Consider the following 17,301-nt stretch of genomic DNA (forward strand, 5'->3'; position numbering starts at 1 on the left):
CTACTTTCCTTTTTGTAGGAAGAAATTGTTTGAACAAGACTAGATAAAGAATTTGCTGTTAGTTCCAAAGACGGATGGTTTAACTTGGCAAGATGCTAGTATACTTTAATTTGACTAGTAGCACACTACATGGGTGCCAGCCAGATTCAAATTTGGACTTCATTTAACAAGACAACACGTGCTAGCAGAGTCTATATATTCCCAGATAATTTTTCAAGCATGTAGATGACATTAAGCAGTCATGAACTGGCATGGAATCAAACCTTTTCTGGGAAGTCAACTGCTGCTTCTGCAGGCTGCACTGCTGAGACAGTTCTACTAGGAGAGTGTGCCACCACGGCTCTCCACCCTTTTAAAACAGCTGTCTTTCACCTAATTCAACCATGCTATGGAGTCTAAAGTTTAAAATGTCACTTTGAGGCAGATTTCTGTTACTCAATTAAAGCAAAGCTTAAAAAAAGGCATTTTTAGGGAGATCTGTGCTGGTCCAAGCTGTAAGCTTTGAGAAATACGCAGCTGAAATCAGTTGAGTAAAGTTTGCCTCACCTTCAGATTATGTGCAAGCCTGTAGTGACAGGCTCACAGCCCTGGATTTTATTCATGCAAGTTTACCTTTGCAATTCTTGTAGCTTTTCCTTTTTAGTTAGGCTTTTTATTTTCTTTGCTCCTGCATGAAAACTTGTCCCGTACAGCTGCCCTTAGAGGCAGTGTTGTCAGTAACAAAACACAGCAGTAAAGCCTACAGCTTTCCTCACCATCATTTGAAATGCTTTTTGGCAGTACTGAAACAGTACCAACAAATTTTTCAGGAAGAAGGCAGCAGCAAAGGAGGAGAGCCCCCTGTACATACATGCTGTTTCCTTGGAAGTGCAGCCAGGACTCTGCTACCACTTCCCATGCGTCAGACAGGGAAACCTTCAAAGTATTGCTGCATTTCAGATGAGTAATTTGAGACAAATGCTGTGGGTTGCTTTAGAGCTGTGGGTCTCAGCAGTGACCATCTTGAACAGTAGCTTCCAGCTGAGCTGGGACACCTCAGCAAGGTGGAAGGGAGAAGAGTGAGCCCACAGGTGAAGAGCAGCAACTCCGTATGTGCTCCATGCAATCTACCCACAGAAAACATCTAGACTGAGTCTTCATCTCTGCTGTGAACTCTGAGTGGTCCCAGCATGGGGGGAGGGGGAAAGGGAAGAAGTCTGTTCTAGGAAGAGTGCTGGGTGCTGCACAAAGACAGGTACAAGATGGGTCTGTACAAGAGTTTTGCTGTCACATTATCTCCAAGCTGGTGCACATACTCCTGATGACTGCCAGGTGGTGTGATCCCTGGACACCAGCAAGCAAGGGAGAGGTAGAGGTTGGGCAGTGGCGTGAGTGCACTACCACCTTGGCAAAAGGGGCAGTTAAGCATCAGCAGGGCTCAGCTTCTGGCTCGGTCTTGGCGGCAGGAGGTAGCAATGGTTTCTCATCAAGCGTGATTTCTATCACCGCCCCGGATCGCTTGCGGGGCTCAGGGGTCTCCTCTGACCATCTCCCCACCCTGCGCACCCCTTTGGCCACTTTGGGTGCGTTCCTGCAGGGGTTGTGGTCGTAGATCACCAGCTTCAGGCCAGGGAGGTGAGCTAGGCTGGGGAAGAACCGGATGGAATTGCGATCCACGTCGATCACCTCCAGGAAGGGCATGTCCAGGAGCACGGGAGGGAACTCGGACAGCAGGTTTCCTGACAGCCAGATGGTGCGCAGCTCCTGCAGGCACTGCAGCTGGGGAGGGAGCGTGCGCAGGGCGTTGGAGCCGGCATGCAGGGTCTTGAGCAGGCTGAGCTCACACACCACTTCGGGCAGGTACTGCAGGCAGTTGGACTCGATCCAGAGGGTCTTGAGGTTCTGCAGGAGTCGGAGCTCGAGGGGCAGGCTGCAGAGCTTGTTGTTGCCCAGGTAGAGGATGCACAGCTGCTTCAGCGTGCACACAACTAGGGGCAGTACTTTGAAGTTGTTGAAGTCCAGTGCCAAGATCTGCAGGTTTTGCAGCTGCTCCAGCTCAGGGGGCAGATGGTTAAGGTTGTTGTCACTCAGGTACAGCTTAACCAGTTCCCTAAAAGAGCAAATATGCACAGGCAGCTGCCTCATCTGCCTGCCACTCAGATCCACCATTTTATCCACTGGCATCTCTTCTAGGTCTTCTAGGAGGTACTTCTGGCACTTGTTAGAGGGCACAAAAGCAACAATGGCTTTCAGACTGTTGCCCATCTCGGGATTTTGTTTTGGGATGGCCGGCACTGCGAGGGACGGAGAGGCCTGCCTTGTTCTTCTCCTGCTGCGCACTGGCCTGTTGGTAACTCGTTCTTCCCAATATAAGGCTCTGTTTACATGGCACCAGCCTTTAATCTCAAGGGCTCTGAAATGTTTCTGATAACTGAATGAGTGTTTGGTGATGGGGATTATAGACAGGGCGATTCAGGGCCCAGGTCTCCCTCTCTCACTCACACTCCCACTCGCTCACCCCTCCCAAAAACATTCCTTCTTGCCTCTTCTTGCACACTGTAAATGTTCTCTGATTTTGCCCCAAACAAAATCAGGGTCACGCCAGTGCCCCAGCCCCTCACCTCTTGCTTGCAGCCGCGCTGTCTGTGTAGCCAATGCAGGCAGCAGGGATGGGCTTGGGAAACTAAACACCACAGCAGACCAAATTTTTAAGCTCAGATGTTTAACTTTCATGAAACTTTCAGCAGAAATGTCAGATATAATCAAATAGTGATTTAAAATAACTGTCAAGACTTGACTTTCAAGACGAGTGGCACTTTCAGGATGTATTTTGAAAGGTGCCAAATACTTGGACTTCAGAGTGTAACTTGCCACCCAATACCTATTATAAAGCTTTAACACAAATACTTGGCAAATTGCTATCTTGAGCCATTCTACTATTTATATTCCTAGTTTAATGGTATTTATTATAGCCTCTGGCACTCTTGACTGTGTAGGGCCTTTTTCATTACAATATGTTTTACTTCTTGTCCATAGGGCCTTTTTCATTACATTATGTTTTACTCCTTGTCTGAATCCCAATGTAATGTGCTATCACAAACTGCCAAGGCTGTTCTCCATTCACCTTCCAACTGTGCTACTGCAGTTCCCGTATCTGTACCAAAACCTCTTAAGAAACTCCCATGGATTTAATTCCATCAAGATTCTCACTTGTTATGAGTGACAGAAATCCAGTGTTGCAAAGTTACGGCTATTTAGATGTGACAGTATAAACTGTTCTCCTCTCATCAAGACCCATTTTGCTATTCAGTTCTAATTTCCAGGAGCATTCCCATGTATAGGGAACCTCTGCATAGTTTGACTTGTTGAGCTGCTGCTATTTCAAGCTTTCCTGGGGACTCATATGTATCCCTGCCCATGGCAGGGGGGTTGGAACTACATGATCTTTAGGATTCCTTCTAACCCAACCCATTCTCTGATTGTCCTGCCTGTGTGTTGGCCACGGCTCTACCATGAACTTTGGATGTTAAAGCTGGCAGAGTGTTTTAAGGTAAAAGAACCTTTTCATCACCTGGCTCTTTGCTTTGATAGCTACAGCTCATTGCTGTCATTTTCCACACTCTACCATAATTTAGGGAGAATACTTTCTTTGAACAATCAGCAATTGGCTTCGGGGTATTAGGTGATATACTACCAAAATCCATGACTGCTGAGAGGCATATGCTCTTGAAAAACAACAGGCTGAGCAAACAGAAGATTGAGGAAAAGGCACCACTTAAAGGGGCCTATAGATTTCTGGACAAATCTGGTAATACAGAGCTCTCTACTATCACTAGCTATCAGTTTGGTATAGGCTATAGGATGTTTATGAGCCTTTTCCCCACAAGATGAGTGGCTGTGCCATGCAGCAGTGATGCTATGAAATGTATGGAGGGCTTTCCTCTGGGAGGAGAACAACAGGGCACACCTGGGAACCAGTGTTCCAACAGGACGGAGAACAGTGAGTGCTGAGACCTGAGTGCCATAAAATAGGGTTTGGATGGAGAAGCTGGGCAGAGTATCAAGCCTGGAGAACAAAGATAATGTCACAGTCATCTGTGGTGGTGCTGTGGAATAGAAGGCCTGAAAGTTCCCTCTCTGATGGCAGGACGTGCTGTGCATGGCACCCCAGCAGCAAGAGGCCGGTTTGCACTGCATGAGCATCTCCCTCTAGACACTTCTTTCTGCTTTGACACTCTGTGTCCTGTCAGAGGACCACTGTGGGGAATGTGTCAGCAGGTTGTTGTATTTGTTTTTCATTTCTAAACAACCGTGGCACCTTCTGAAGGCAAGGGTCCCTCCCCTTAACGCACTGTAGGCTACAGGTGTGGAAAACCAAATACATTTGACATAATCAATAATGAATGTGCATCCACAGCAAAGCCTTGTCTTTTAGACAAATCTTTTCAGATAACCTACTAATCATAACAACATAAGAGCATAGGTAAGAATATATTAATGATTTAGTTTAGGCATATTTTTCCTCAATAATCCATATGTAGACAAATAACTTTGCGAAGTACTTTGCATCTGTGGATACAGATACGGATGTATTTTTTTTCTACTTGAATTATTTCTACTTAATGGAACTTTTAAGCTGCAGATAACTATTTCTTAGGTATGCTCTGCATTGTAGTTTAATCATTATTCCAGCTTATCAAAAAAAGTCACGATGACCTTTTGTTGCCGCATTTTGTACCTCTGTTAGCTAAATTAATGTCTGCTTGGAACATAGTGTGAAATCAGAGAACTTGGGAAAGAATAATCTTTGTGTGTGGATTAATAAAGGACTACACTTGCAATAAAATTAACAATCATGTTCTTTCTGAGAATCAGCCACTCAGTGGAGTCACCAAGGCAAAGGCAGTCCCCACAGTAGACCCAGGCAGTGTTTTGAAAGCCACTATGTCTTCAAAGTTATCGTGGTGCCCTCCAACACGAACATTAGCGACTTCCCAGAAACATTTGTAGCATTTGAGGAAAAGTTCAAGTGATAAAGGCACTCAGCACAGACATTGTCTTGCTCTTGTCAAAGTGACACTGCCCTACCCAAGGACATGACATCTGCTCTGCTGTGCATCAGATGACAGGTGGAGGCTCCTTGAGAAATGCCTTTGCTTTCTAGAAGTTCGCATATGACCACATTTTGCTCACCATTCTCATTTCCAGCACCCAGCTACTGCAGCTCCGTGGCTGGGATGACTCTGGGACAGAAAATGTGATCATTCACTGATAACTTGTGTAAAATACCTGAGTCCAGGAGAAATGTGGAATATTACTCAGAGCTAGATAATTGAAAAAAATAATAATAAAATAAAAATCAATATAGAAGATACATTTTTGAGATTCTATTATTTTTTGAAACAACATATTATAATAGAGATGCTGGTGCTTTTTCAGATCCAAAACTCTGCCTGCAGCTGTGTGATGGCACCAGACTCAGTCTTTGCTGAGTTTTTTTAGCCCTTACAATTTTGGAGGTACGCTGGCAAAAGCAAACGATGTACTTCAAAATCCCTAGAAACTAATAAATAGAGCTCTAAACTTACTGATTTTAAGGCTCTCATGCCCCTCCTCAATCACTTTGACATAGCAAGGGAAGTGACTTAAAGGAACAATTTTCGTTTGCTTTGCATTTATTTAAAGTCTGTGACAGGCATTTAGACCCCTTCTTGGCTCACAAATGCTGTGTGTTTGGGTTTTTCAGCTGTTTTTTCTTGACATTGCTACTAGGGCAGATGATGATGACTCCTGCCACCTCCATGTCCTTTGACATTCTTTCCTTGCTGTGCTGTTGCACATCTGCTCTCTTTTGAGAGGATTACTTAGTTCCAGTTCACTTTTGCATAGTGAGCAGTTTATTTTAAACAAGTGGTGTGTTGCAAGGAAAAAACGTGGTTGCTCTTTTCCCAAAATCCTACCATAGCCTTTTGAACAAAAATGGCTGATTATTCAAAGTTAGCTTTAATATATGCTAGGCTGCAGTATGTGGTTGCTTCGTGCGCTTCCTTGCGCAGAGGAAAGATTCAAAAAGTCTTGTAAGTAAATTGCAGACTCAGTGCTCAGCTTCCTCCTGGGCAGCTGATGGTTTTGGGGTTGTGCTCTGCCAAATCAGCCTCTTTTTGACACCATTATTTCTCTGCAGACTTGACTTGAACCCAAGTGTCAGGCAGTGGTGGGAGCCACTAACCTCAGGAAACTTGCAGGAAAATAAATCCAAAAGAGCTCTTCCAAATGTCTTGCTGAAATGTGTGCAAAATTATTGCTGTTTTTTACTGTGTGTTGCAGTATTGTACTGTTGTGTTTTTTACTTTAAAGATCCATTTTATGGGGTGGCAGTCACATTTATGTTCAGACTGGAGCTCTCCCATAAATAGGGAATTAAACTTCAGCTGTCAGGGGGTGACTTGTCACAAGCCCATCAAATGTCTGTCTGCTCAGCCCTGCTGAAATGTCTCCATGCAAAAGGGAAATGGTTATAATGTCCTCTTTCTCTGTATTGAACACTTCTGAGCAACATCTCACCAAAGCAACTTGAAAAGCAGCAAGTCCTTGGACTGCTTCCTCTTTCTCATGCTAACAGGAGCCAAGCTCACCCCATATATTGTATTTATGTAAAAGACATTTAGGATTGTTAGTGAAATGTCTATTTGGTCTAGACTGTGCCCTGGTTATCTGTGCCTGAGTAGCTCCTCTGGACACCACTATTTGCACAAACCAGCGGTTAGTCTGAGAGTAAATTAATCCCTTTTCTGCCAAAGCACTGACCTCCTGCGATTGATTGACCTGGCAAACGACCCTCAGCTGACAACGGGCCATAAAAAAGGGACTTCTGAGCAAAGGAGTGTCATTAGACTCTGAACCGCTTGGAGCCATGAGGGCAATACTGTTGGCTGTGGTTTACATCCCATTCATCGTGGCTGTGGAACGGTAAGAAAACATGTCTGGCTTGGCTGGCACACATCTCAGCTGGCTTCATGGGGTGACCTGTGCTTGTTGCTACTCGAGGTCTCAAAAAAGAAACCTTTTTTTAAAAAAAAAAAAAGAGTATATGACAGTTCTAGAAAGGAGAGTCTGTTATTTTTTTGTGTGTTTATTTTATCTGCATAGAATCCCCTTGATTCGATTCAAATCTATCAAGAAACAGCTGAAGGAAAAGGGAGAATTAGAGGAATTTTGGAGGAATCACCACCCTGATGTTTTTGCCCGGAGGTATCTGCATTGTTTCCCTGCAGATATTGCTTTATCAGTAGGAGCTGCTTCAGAAAGGCTGTATGATTACATGAATGTAAGTACAGTTTTGGTAATGCAATCATTAGGACTCATCGTTCTATTGAAGGCAGGTTTTTTTTTCCCAGCACATTTCAAATCTATTCTGTCAATGAAATTATAGGGCTTGAGGTATCTTGTTGCTTTATGCTACAAATATTAGATCATAAAAAACCAGGTTGAAATCTGCAAATAGAGCATGTCTTGATCTAGGATAGCATGGGACCTGGGTAGAAAGCTGATGTAGAGTAGCAGTGGTAGTCCTGTGACAAGTTTTATTTTTATATAGGTCTGTGTTGGATTCCATTGAGTCCCCAAGGAAATATGGGAGTTTTGCCTGTATCAGTCTTGGGGAAGCATAGAGTTTTTCATAGCAGAATCTGATTACTTCATTTAGTCATATTCTATTTACCAGACACATGGATGCTTCTGTGTTATAAAAAAATCCTCCAAATCTCATTTATTTGATCAGGTGGAGCCACAAATCAGTGATAACAAAGACCTAAGTAGAGGGGTTTTTTTTCTGCTTTTATCTCTGGAGTCTTTTGTGTATTAAATATTGGAGACTGACCTGGGCGGATTTACCATCTAAACTGAAAAAGGAAAAATATTAATTTCACTGGATCTCAGACAGGCAAGTCAGCAGGTCTAACATTTTGTAAGGTGTCTTTCCTGGGTTTAGAATTTTGTCCATTTGGATGGTCTCTGATTTTTGTTTTATTTGGTTCTTCTGCTATGCTTATCTCAAAGAAAACTAAGCTGCAGAAATGTTGTGAAGTCTTCATCTGAACAGGGAACAGAATTGAAGGGAAGGCCAAATTCATTCAACAAGCGCTTACTGATACTTGAGGGCCATGAAGAAATAAGTATGTGAAGAAAAACAAAGGATACTGAAGCATTTCAACCTGCTTTAAAGCTTATTTCAAAGAGGTATAAATCTCAAAACAACAAAGCAAAACACACTTCCCCATCATATTCAGGTAGCACCAGGAATGGTTTCATTGCAGTGTGTCTGGAGGTTTTATTGCAGTGTGTATGTGGGTTTTCTGGTTGTATGTTTTTTGGATTTTTTTTTTTTTAAACGAACCTCTCTTAGGTTTGTTTAATGCAGGAAGAAATAGAATCCTACTGTACAACTGGATATTTTCTTAAATGGCATGCTTGCTTGCATTCTCAAGAGTATCTCAGACAGTAAATTCTGGGGTCAGAAATGTCAGTGTATTAATTAACAAGTATGCACTTGAAGGTACATATTCAAATACTTGTAGTGCTGAACAAAGTTTGGCACTAGCTATTGCTTCTTTATCTGTGGTTGAATTCCAGAAATGCCTCTTCCTAAAAATAGGCCTCTTAATGCTGAAGTGCTCTTCCAGGGCCAGATAGGAGCACTTAGACACTTGTATATGGGATGTGGATAAGCACTTCACTCCAGCATTCACGTGTTCACAGATTATCTCAGTATCCAGGGATGGTCAGTAGTTTCTTCATCTGCTGGATGAACTTTGTCCAGTACATCAGGAACAGTTTGTGCAACACAATACTTTTTGACTTGCTATAATACCTGATAATTACAAAGGAAAAAGGGCAGCCACATGTGACAGTGTTTGTGCCACCAGTTGGAACCCTCTGAAGCTGGCAGAGGCAGGTCATGCTGACTTTGTAACGCTGATTTTTTATTGACATCAGTAAGGAACAGCCTGAAAGACTGTGTGGTCATGTGAGAGTTTCATCTTGGAGATGGCCTTGCCACCTCTGAAGCCAGTGAAAGTGGGTTTGTTGACTCCATAGGGAACCCAACGGAACGTTTGCTTAAAACGCTTTCAAAATGCCACACCGTTGTGCATTCAGCTGAAGTGAAACCTGCTGCCTGGAGCCACTGGAACCAGACACACTTTGTGTGGTGTGCGTTTACTTTTAAATGGAATTGCACAGAACCCCCTGAGGAAGTGCTGTGTGGTGCTCCCCAGCAGGCCTCTTCCTCAGGAATAGCTGGCTGGAGGCTGCCCCGGGGCTGAGCGGGTTGTTCCTCCCGCAGGCGCAGTACTACGGGGTTGTGAGCGTCGGGACACCGCCCCAGAGGTTCACCGTCGTGTTCGACACTGGCTCCTCCAACTTCTGGGTCCCTTCCGCTTATTGCATCAGCGAGGCCTGCAGTAAGAAATGTTATTCTCCCTGATGCCTCTCGTGTCTTGGGTCCAGAGACCTTGCCCACTTCTCCTTTCCCAAGAGGCTTGTCTGCAGCAGGGATCTGCAAGGCGAGGATTTGGAGCATCCCTTAGGGCCGCTCTCCTCTCCCCAGTTTGCTCCTCTGTCTCTGTCCCTCATGTCACGCTGCAGCCAGGGCAGGCGCCGGCTGCAGCTGCCCAGAGTCCCTCTGCACCATGAGGTAAAAGGCATGACAACAGACCTGTGAGACCTACCAACAGAGGTGGAAATTTCCATTTTTGTTCTAATTTTTCTTTAAAAGGCAAAATTACCTCTCAGGTACAGAAAAACTGGCATGCCTGAAGGGGAACTGAGGCACCTGCAGATCTTCTTCAACACTTTTCTCATGAGAGAAGCAAAAATCTGGCTCTCCTACATCTCATCTGGTTCCACATTGAGGAGTGGGTGCAATGCCAGGACCTCCCCTCAGTGTAGAGATGTCATTTTTTTTGTGTAGGGGTGCACCAGAAATTTAAGTCCTTCAAGTCAGATTCATATGAGCACGGAGGGGAAGCCTTCTCCCTGCAGTACGGCTCAGGACAGCTTCTGGGCATTGCTGGCAAAGACACACTGCAGGTGAGTGCCCACCTAAAATGGTTGTCAGCCTCCACATCAGCTGTTTTCAGGGCAGTTCAGATACTGTCCTTGTCCTGGAAAACCTTGCCTCATTTAGGCAAGGGCAGGGTGAGGTCCCACCAAGCCAGGTTCTGAGAGGTGTGGGTGCTGCTCCAACACCCACACCTCTTTGGGCTACCAACGCAAATGCCTCAGATTTTATTTTTCATTTCTGCTTGTCTTCTTGGATCCTATCCTGGGCTTATGAACAAGCAGCCATGTAATTATGGCTACTAAATATAATTCTGTAATAAATAATTTTAAGGAATCAGTGGAGCCTACCTGCCAAATGGGCATGTGCTATATTGATGCAAGTCACACAAAGATACTGAGGCTTTTTAAACTGAATGAATCCATTGATATGGATCAGAAATATGGCTAATTTCTTGATATTGACGGTGTCATTACTTTCAGTTGTGGTTGTTCTTTGCTTGATTGTTATTTGCTTTGTTTGTTTACCAAACAGATAAGTAACATCTCCATCAAGGGACAGGACTTCGGCGAGTCGGTGTTTGAGCCAGGAACAACTTTTATCCTTGCCCACTTTGATGGTGTACTGGGCTTAGGCTACCCCTCCTTAGCAGTGGGCAATGCTCTGCCCGTGTTTGACAGCATCATGAACCAGAACCTGGTAGAGGAGCCGGTCTTCTCTTTCTATCTGAAAAGGTCTGTCTTTAAAATGACACTGCCAAAAAAGAAGTAAATCTCTTTCAACAGTTGATAGAAACAACTGTGCATCTGTATAAAGCTTCAACCCTAGAAAATGTCCCCCTTTTTTTGATTCTTTTTGTTATTTTTTTTGTTTTCAATTTGACATTGAAGAGTATGGCATGAAAAGAAAAAATGTTATGGGGAGGACCATGACTTTTTGGACAGAGATTTATTCTTGTTGGAGCTGGTCATAAAGAAAAGAAAAGTTCCCAGCTCAGACTTGCCATGTCTATTGCCAGAGGTTTCCCTCTGGCCCATGGAGATGAACAGAAATGCTGTGCTACACCCAAATAACCACAATTCAGAAAAATACTGTTCTCTAATCTGGACCTAGCTGCAACTCCACCTATTTCACTTGTGTTTATTCTTAGCTGAGAGTAGCAACTGTCTCAGCCTGCTCCTGATGCCCACCTTGGTGTCTACAGTAAGTCTTCTCAGAGGTTTTTTGGAGGGTCTGAGTTGGGGCATATACAGTTATAATTTAGGAACAATCCCTTTCAGCCACCCATATCTGAATCTAGAAAGGGCTGTGATTTGTCTTGTGCTTTTTAAGTGTAATCTCACTGGTGCCTGCTGGCACACTCCCATGTCTGTGTTAAACTGTTTTCTTCTTTCAGAGGAGATGACACCGAGAATGGTGGTGAGTTGATTCTGGGGGGAATAGACCATTCTCTCTACAAAGGTTCAATCCACTGGGTCCCAGTCACTGAGAAAAGCTACTGGCAAATACACATGAACAAGTATGTATGCATATATAAAAAACCTGGTGGAATTCACCTCCTTAGGTAAACTCCCAGAGAAAGAAACATCTGGTGACACGGGTGCAGGAGGACTCAGCTGCAGTGTTGTACCTCCGTGCCTCTCAAAGAGGGGTTCTCCAGGATGAGACTGGGGTTTGTTAGTTCTCTAAATCTGCTGTGATGTGGGTAGCTCATTTCTGGGAGAGCACATTAGTGTGTTTTAATATGAAGCACCAGTGGTCAAGTTGAGTCTTGGTGGACTGTTCATTTAAGAGGTTAAGGCACCCAGGAATGGAATCCAGCTCTGGGTCCTGTTCTCATTGGTCCTGCTAACTTTGGTCAAAGTAGCCAGTGTTCCTTTGTCCCACCTCTAGCACTCTGCCTAAATTCGTGAGAACACATACCTGGGGATGAGGACAAATTCATAAGCAGGAAGCACATGATTAGAGCTGTAGGAGACCTGAGAGAGAAAAGTGGGTCCACAGACATTCTTGTCTTTAGCAAAGCTTGGCATCTAGTTTTAATCATAGAATTACAGAATCATTAGGGTTGGAAAAGATCTTTATGATCACTGAGTACAACTGTAAACCCAGCACCACCACCAAGTATACCACTAAACCATGTCCTCAAGTGCCACATTCACACATCTTTTGGACACTTCCAAGGATGGTGACCCTACCACTTTCCTGGGCAGCCTGTTCCAATGCTTTACAACCCTTTCTGTGAAGAAATTTTTCCTAATATCCAATCTTAATCTACCCTGGTGCAACTTGAGGCCATTTCCTCTTGTCCTGTCACTTGTTGTCTGGGATTAACTTTGGTCAGTACTCTGGTACTTTAGCTAACAATAATATGGTGTTTCAGTCACAGTGTATATGCTGTTTGCTTAAAGCTGCTGTTTTGTTTACTTGCAGTATAAAGATCCAGGGCCGGGTGGTGTTTTGCTCCCATGGCTGCGAAGCCATCGTAGACTCGGGCACTTCTCTTATCACCGGCCCCTCTTCACAAATCAGGCGATTGCAGGAATATATTGGGGCAAGTCCATCAAATACTGGAGAGGTAAAAACTGTGCAGCCAGAAAACAGCTAGAGAGGAAGAGAAACTGGTATTTGATGCAAAGAGCTGGAAAATAACTGAAATGATTGCTTAGACAGGTGCCAGTGAAAGCCTTGTTTCCAGGACAGCACTGAACTCTGAGCCAAGCTGCTTTTGACCTATATGCCTCACCCCAGCTGTCCTCCCAAATGTTCACCTCCTCTTCTATACTGGTGTGTAAGGAAATAATGGGCACATCTGTTTGAGGAATCGATCTGTACTCTGCATGAGAGAGAATTTTCTTTTGGAAGCTCAGAGGATTTTCAAGGTCCCCAGCTCTAGCTGTTGCTCTCCCAGGCCAGGAGGGATTTGGTGCTGATGGCCAGCTATGTCAGCATCAAATGGAAAGGGAATGGTATTTTTTTGACCACCCCACAGTGGCTTCACTGACAGGACCTCTCACTGTCAGCTTGCAGTGGAGCAGTTGGTGTTGTGCCAGAGCTCCTGGGAAGGAGGCACATGAGTGTCACTCACAATTCTGTCTCCTTGCAGATGAGTCAGAGGGTACAGGACAAAGCTTGCTGTCTCTTACTCTTCCTCCTGAACCTTATTCCTCTGATCCCTTGCTCGTTTTCCTTTCCTCCCTGCTGCTGTCTCCTTCGTCTCCCTTGCAGACACACCTCACCACTCTTTCCTGTCCCTGCCTCCAGGGAAAGATCAGCTTATTTCTAGCGTGCCTTATTGCTGGTCCTTGGGTGACTCCCACAGGTCACTAGCACGTTACACAGCTCTGGTGCCCAAGGAAAGCTGCTGTGTATGGCTTTTGTTAACTTTGCATTTCACAGAATATTCTGAATTGGAAGGGACCAACAAGGATCATCAAGTCCAGCTCTCAGGTGAATGGCTCCTACAGGGATCAAAACCACGACCTTGGTGTTATTAGCACCATGTTCTAACTAATTTGTCTTTATCCTGACCCAAAACCACTCTTGGAAGAAAATTAAGAGTATTACAAGTGCCCAGTGCACTGGACAAGGAGCAAAGACAAATGTGGACTCTTGATCCACTTTCATTTGTAAGAGGAGGGCTTGGAGTGACATCTGTAACTCCTTAGGCTCCTGATTCTTTCTCAATTAAACCTTTAATCTTGATTTTGTTCAAATTTTTAGATACAAGCCACAGAGTCTGCTTTGATAACAAGTTGATTTTATAACGGTTCATGCTAATGAATATAGATAAAAGACATATTTCCAATGTGTTTATACTAGCCCAATACAAACAAGGAATGGGTCATTGCTGTGTAAGTTCATATATGCTAGTGCTGATGTAAGAACACTCAGCTGGCATCTCAGATTCTGCAAGAAAGCAGCCTGAAAATAAGACTTTCTATGATTGATTTTTAGCAATCAAAGACAGACTGCACATATCAGCTCAAATTTATCCCAGTAAAAGTGACTGTATCCATCCAGGATTTTACCAGAATTTTCATCTCTTTTCAGCAAGGATTGATTTGTTCTGGATGTACTATTCTGTAATAGCTATGTAAAAGAATTATATCTCGCTTCTGGTATCCTACAAATCATTTTACTGGCTTTTTTTACCCTTGTCCTCTGTATCCCCTGGTTTGTTTTGTTCTAATGGTATGACAGCTGGTAAGCGTACACAAGATGTAGGGTTATGTTTTCATAAAACAGATTGAAAAACAGCAAAAAGCAGATTCTTCCTTCTGGGAAGCCTCTAAAACAATGGCTTTAAACACTATACAGTTTACAGCAGAGATTCTTCTGGGACTTTGAGCATTCTGCAATGCCATTTCACACACCAGTTGTTCCATGAAATAACTAGAAAGGACAGGAAATTATCTTCTCTGTTACTGTAACTGAATGTATTATTTATGGAAATTAATGACCATGCCAGAGTTTAGTCCTTCTACTCTTTAAATCCCACTCCAGGGCAAAGTATAAGCATAAAGTGCTGTATTCCTCACTAGCTGTTTTTCCCCTAAAGTGATGGTATTATGGGAGGACCTGGGGTGAACTGCCATAGGGTGCTCCCTCTGTGGCTGGAGCAGCTCCCTCTAAGACCCTGTCAAGGTCGGAGCACTGGAGGACTTTTGCTCCGCAGACCTTGCTGATGTAGGCTCGCTGGGGCTCTCACACTTAGTTTTGCCTTTGAGTTGCACAGGGAGGATATCAGAGCCCCCTTCGCCTCCTTCCTTTTGGGACTTGCAAGGATTTTCATCAGCCCTGGGTCCCTAGGGTACAGTGGTCTGGGCTGCTGGGCTGGTTTGACCGAGTACAGGAGCTGGAAAGCTGGGGGGCAGTGTTAGGCTGTTAGTCAGCCCGATGCTGTTTCTCTGTAGTAAATTCACTATTACCTACTCCAAAAGCCTTGAACTCAAAGGGCAATACTTAAAGAAAGACAAAGCGATCCTGTCTCAGTCAGTGCATCGTGTCCAGTTTCTCGTAGACTGCAGAAGATTGTCGAGCTTGCCTCACATAAGCTTCGCGATCGGACACCGCGAGTACAAGCTGACAGCGGAGCAGTACATCATAAAGGTGCATATCCGCAGCTTCCCCGCTCCCTGTTCCCTACTCCCTGAGCTGGGGAGGGAGCAGGCTGCTGCAGGGACACGTGCTTTCTCTTCCAGGAGTCTATTGATGACCAAACCTTCTGCATGAGCGGCTTTCAGTCTCTCGACATCCCCACTCGCACTGGCTCGCTCTGGATTTTAGGAGATGTCTTCATGTCTGCATTTTACTGCATTTTTGACCGTGGGAATGACAGAGTGGGATTTGCAAAAGCTGTTCACAGGAAGGATTACCACTGAGCATAAAGACAGAATAGCATTTATTCTGTCTTTACTCAAATGTTAATGTAATGATCTTCAACACATGTGTGAAGAAGAGCTTTTACTGAAACTCTGGACCCAAATGCACATTGTGTTGTCTCCGTCCAGGTTTTAAGGACTTTGCAGTGATCCTTGTCCCAGATTATATAGTTTGGTTAAATATCTATATGTTTACAACGGAGAAACAATTTTTCCTGAGTAACTCACGGACACTACAGCTCCCAGGATAAAGCAGCAGAACAGCTCAGCACTCAGATTTGCAAAAGATCAGGAAGAATAAAAATGCTGCACTGTGCCAGGCTAACAAGATAGCAGCTATTACTGGGCAAAACTAATCCTAGTCCTGTCTGGTCTGGCTATCCTTTTTTTTTCTTCTTGCGTGCTAGTTTCCACCTCATTTCCTACAGATTTCCTTTTCGTCACTATTTTCCATGGTTTGGGTCTTGTTCAACTTTGTTTCCTGAGTGCCATGGAAATTCTCTTTAAATTAGCTTGCTCCAACCAGCTTATATAAAAGGGAATTTGACTGATGCCTGTGGGGTGACTAATTTCGACTACTGTTCCTTGCACAATTTCCTGCTCCTTACACCGTCTCTCAAATCTGCTTTTTCCCTTGGGCTCATTATCCCTTGATAATTCTCCTCTTTTGGGTCTCAGCAGTCTCTCAAACCTGCTTTTTCCCTTGGGCTCATTATCCCTTGATAATTCTCTTCTTTTGGGTCTCAGCATTTGACATCCGTGCCTTAGGTCACATGCTGCTATTAGCGCCTGACTCCTCTGCCCCTCGGCACTGTGAGCAGCTGGAACAGCATCTATTCACATAAGAAAACCCAGACTGCAGCCCGTGCAAAGAGATACCACAGTGTTTCTCCTCAGAGGAGGAGTTGTGGGACCCATGCACCAGCACTACACATCTACTGCCTCTTGCTCAGCCAGTTCTTGTCAGCAGTGGCAGCAGTTTCAAACAAAACAGCCACAGGTAGTAGCTGTGGTGATTCGGCAAAAGTTTCACTGAAATTATGCCCATTGGAGTATTTGTTTGGATTGCTAAACATACTGCCCCCATACACACAAATAAAAATTAACCAAACAAAATCTGCTTTGATCTTAGCACTGTTTCAGTTACATTTTATGTTTTTTACAGTGGTTCCAGTGCTGGAGAGGAAGGGGAGTTGAGGGTGGAAAACCAAGTGGAAATTCAGATTGCTCTGTGTCCTGGAGGGAAGAAAATGTGATGTGTTGGTGTGTTTGGGCTGCTTGTATCTTCCTAAAGCCAAAAAAGTCTGCAGTCCCAGCCCTGTGCACTGGGCACCTTCCCAGCACGGCAGAGCTATGGGGAGACAGAGACTGGCCCCATGGTGGCATCGCTGGGACAGGGGTTGGTGGCCCCCAGGGACTTGATGCTGCCGTCTGTCTGGATGCACCTGGCACAGACCAAAGGCAACATTCATTGCTGGCCTTGGCGGTATCACAGTCACAGCCCCTTAGATTTTAAGTTGTCAGTTTTAAGACTCAGTAAGTATTACAAAAGCAGGATGGTTTTCCCGTAGGTATCTCTGAAATACTGCTCTTGCCTTCCAGTATGAAATACTCCTTCTCTCTGGTGCCTGTTCTCATGACTCTATTTGCAGCCACATTGTGTTACACATTTGGCATCCAGGCTATCGACCTCTAGCAAAGGAGACTTTGCTGCCAGCTGTCTCTTTCTGCAGACAAGACTGAGCTGTGTGAAGTTACTGTGTATTTCAGGCCAATCTTGCCTTGATCGCCCTTTGTCCATGCCACTCCTAAAGAATGGATTGACCATGAGCTAACTTATTTGTCTAGAAAATGCCATTTGTTTGGTTAGGAACCAAG

At 44.4% G+C, this 17,301-nt stretch overlaps 2 protein-coding genes across 2 annotated transcripts; one reads left to right on the top strand and one right to left on the bottom strand.

The window, feature by feature from the left end:
* Positions 1-630: 630 nt before the first annotated feature.
* On the bottom strand, positions 631-2,309 carry LRRC10 (leucine rich repeat containing 10). The gene has a single exon (XM_068998892.1). It carries the CDS (start codon positions 2,242-2,244, stop codon positions 1,408-1,410), a length of 837 nt encoding a protein of 278 aa, XP_068854993.1. The 5' UTR covers positions 2,245-2,309; the 3' UTR covers positions 631-1,407.
* Positions 2,310-6,811: 4,502 nt separating this feature from the next.
* On the top strand, positions 6,812-16,615 carry LOC138101059 (cathepsin E-A-like). Its single transcript, XM_068998903.1, has 9 exons — positions 6,812-6,948; positions 7,129-7,306; positions 9,323-9,440; positions 9,950-10,068; positions 10,574-10,773; positions 11,436-11,558; positions 12,473-12,617; positions 15,053-15,151; positions 15,244-16,615. The coding sequence occupies exons 1-9, from the start codon at positions 6,893-6,895 to the stop codon at positions 15,421-15,423; spliced, it is 1,218 nt and encodes a 405-aa protein (XP_068855004.1). The 5' UTR covers positions 6,812-6,892; the 3' UTR covers positions 15,424-16,615.
* Positions 16,616-17,301: the final 686 nt, after the last annotated feature.

Source organism: Aphelocoma coerulescens, chromosome 1A, assembly GCF_041296385.1.
Source record: "Aphelocoma coerulescens isolate FSJ_1873_10779 chromosome 1A, UR_Acoe_1.0, whole genome shotgun sequence".
Taxonomy (NCBI): domain Eukaryota; kingdom Metazoa; phylum Chordata; class Aves; order Passeriformes; family Corvidae; genus Aphelocoma; species Aphelocoma coerulescens.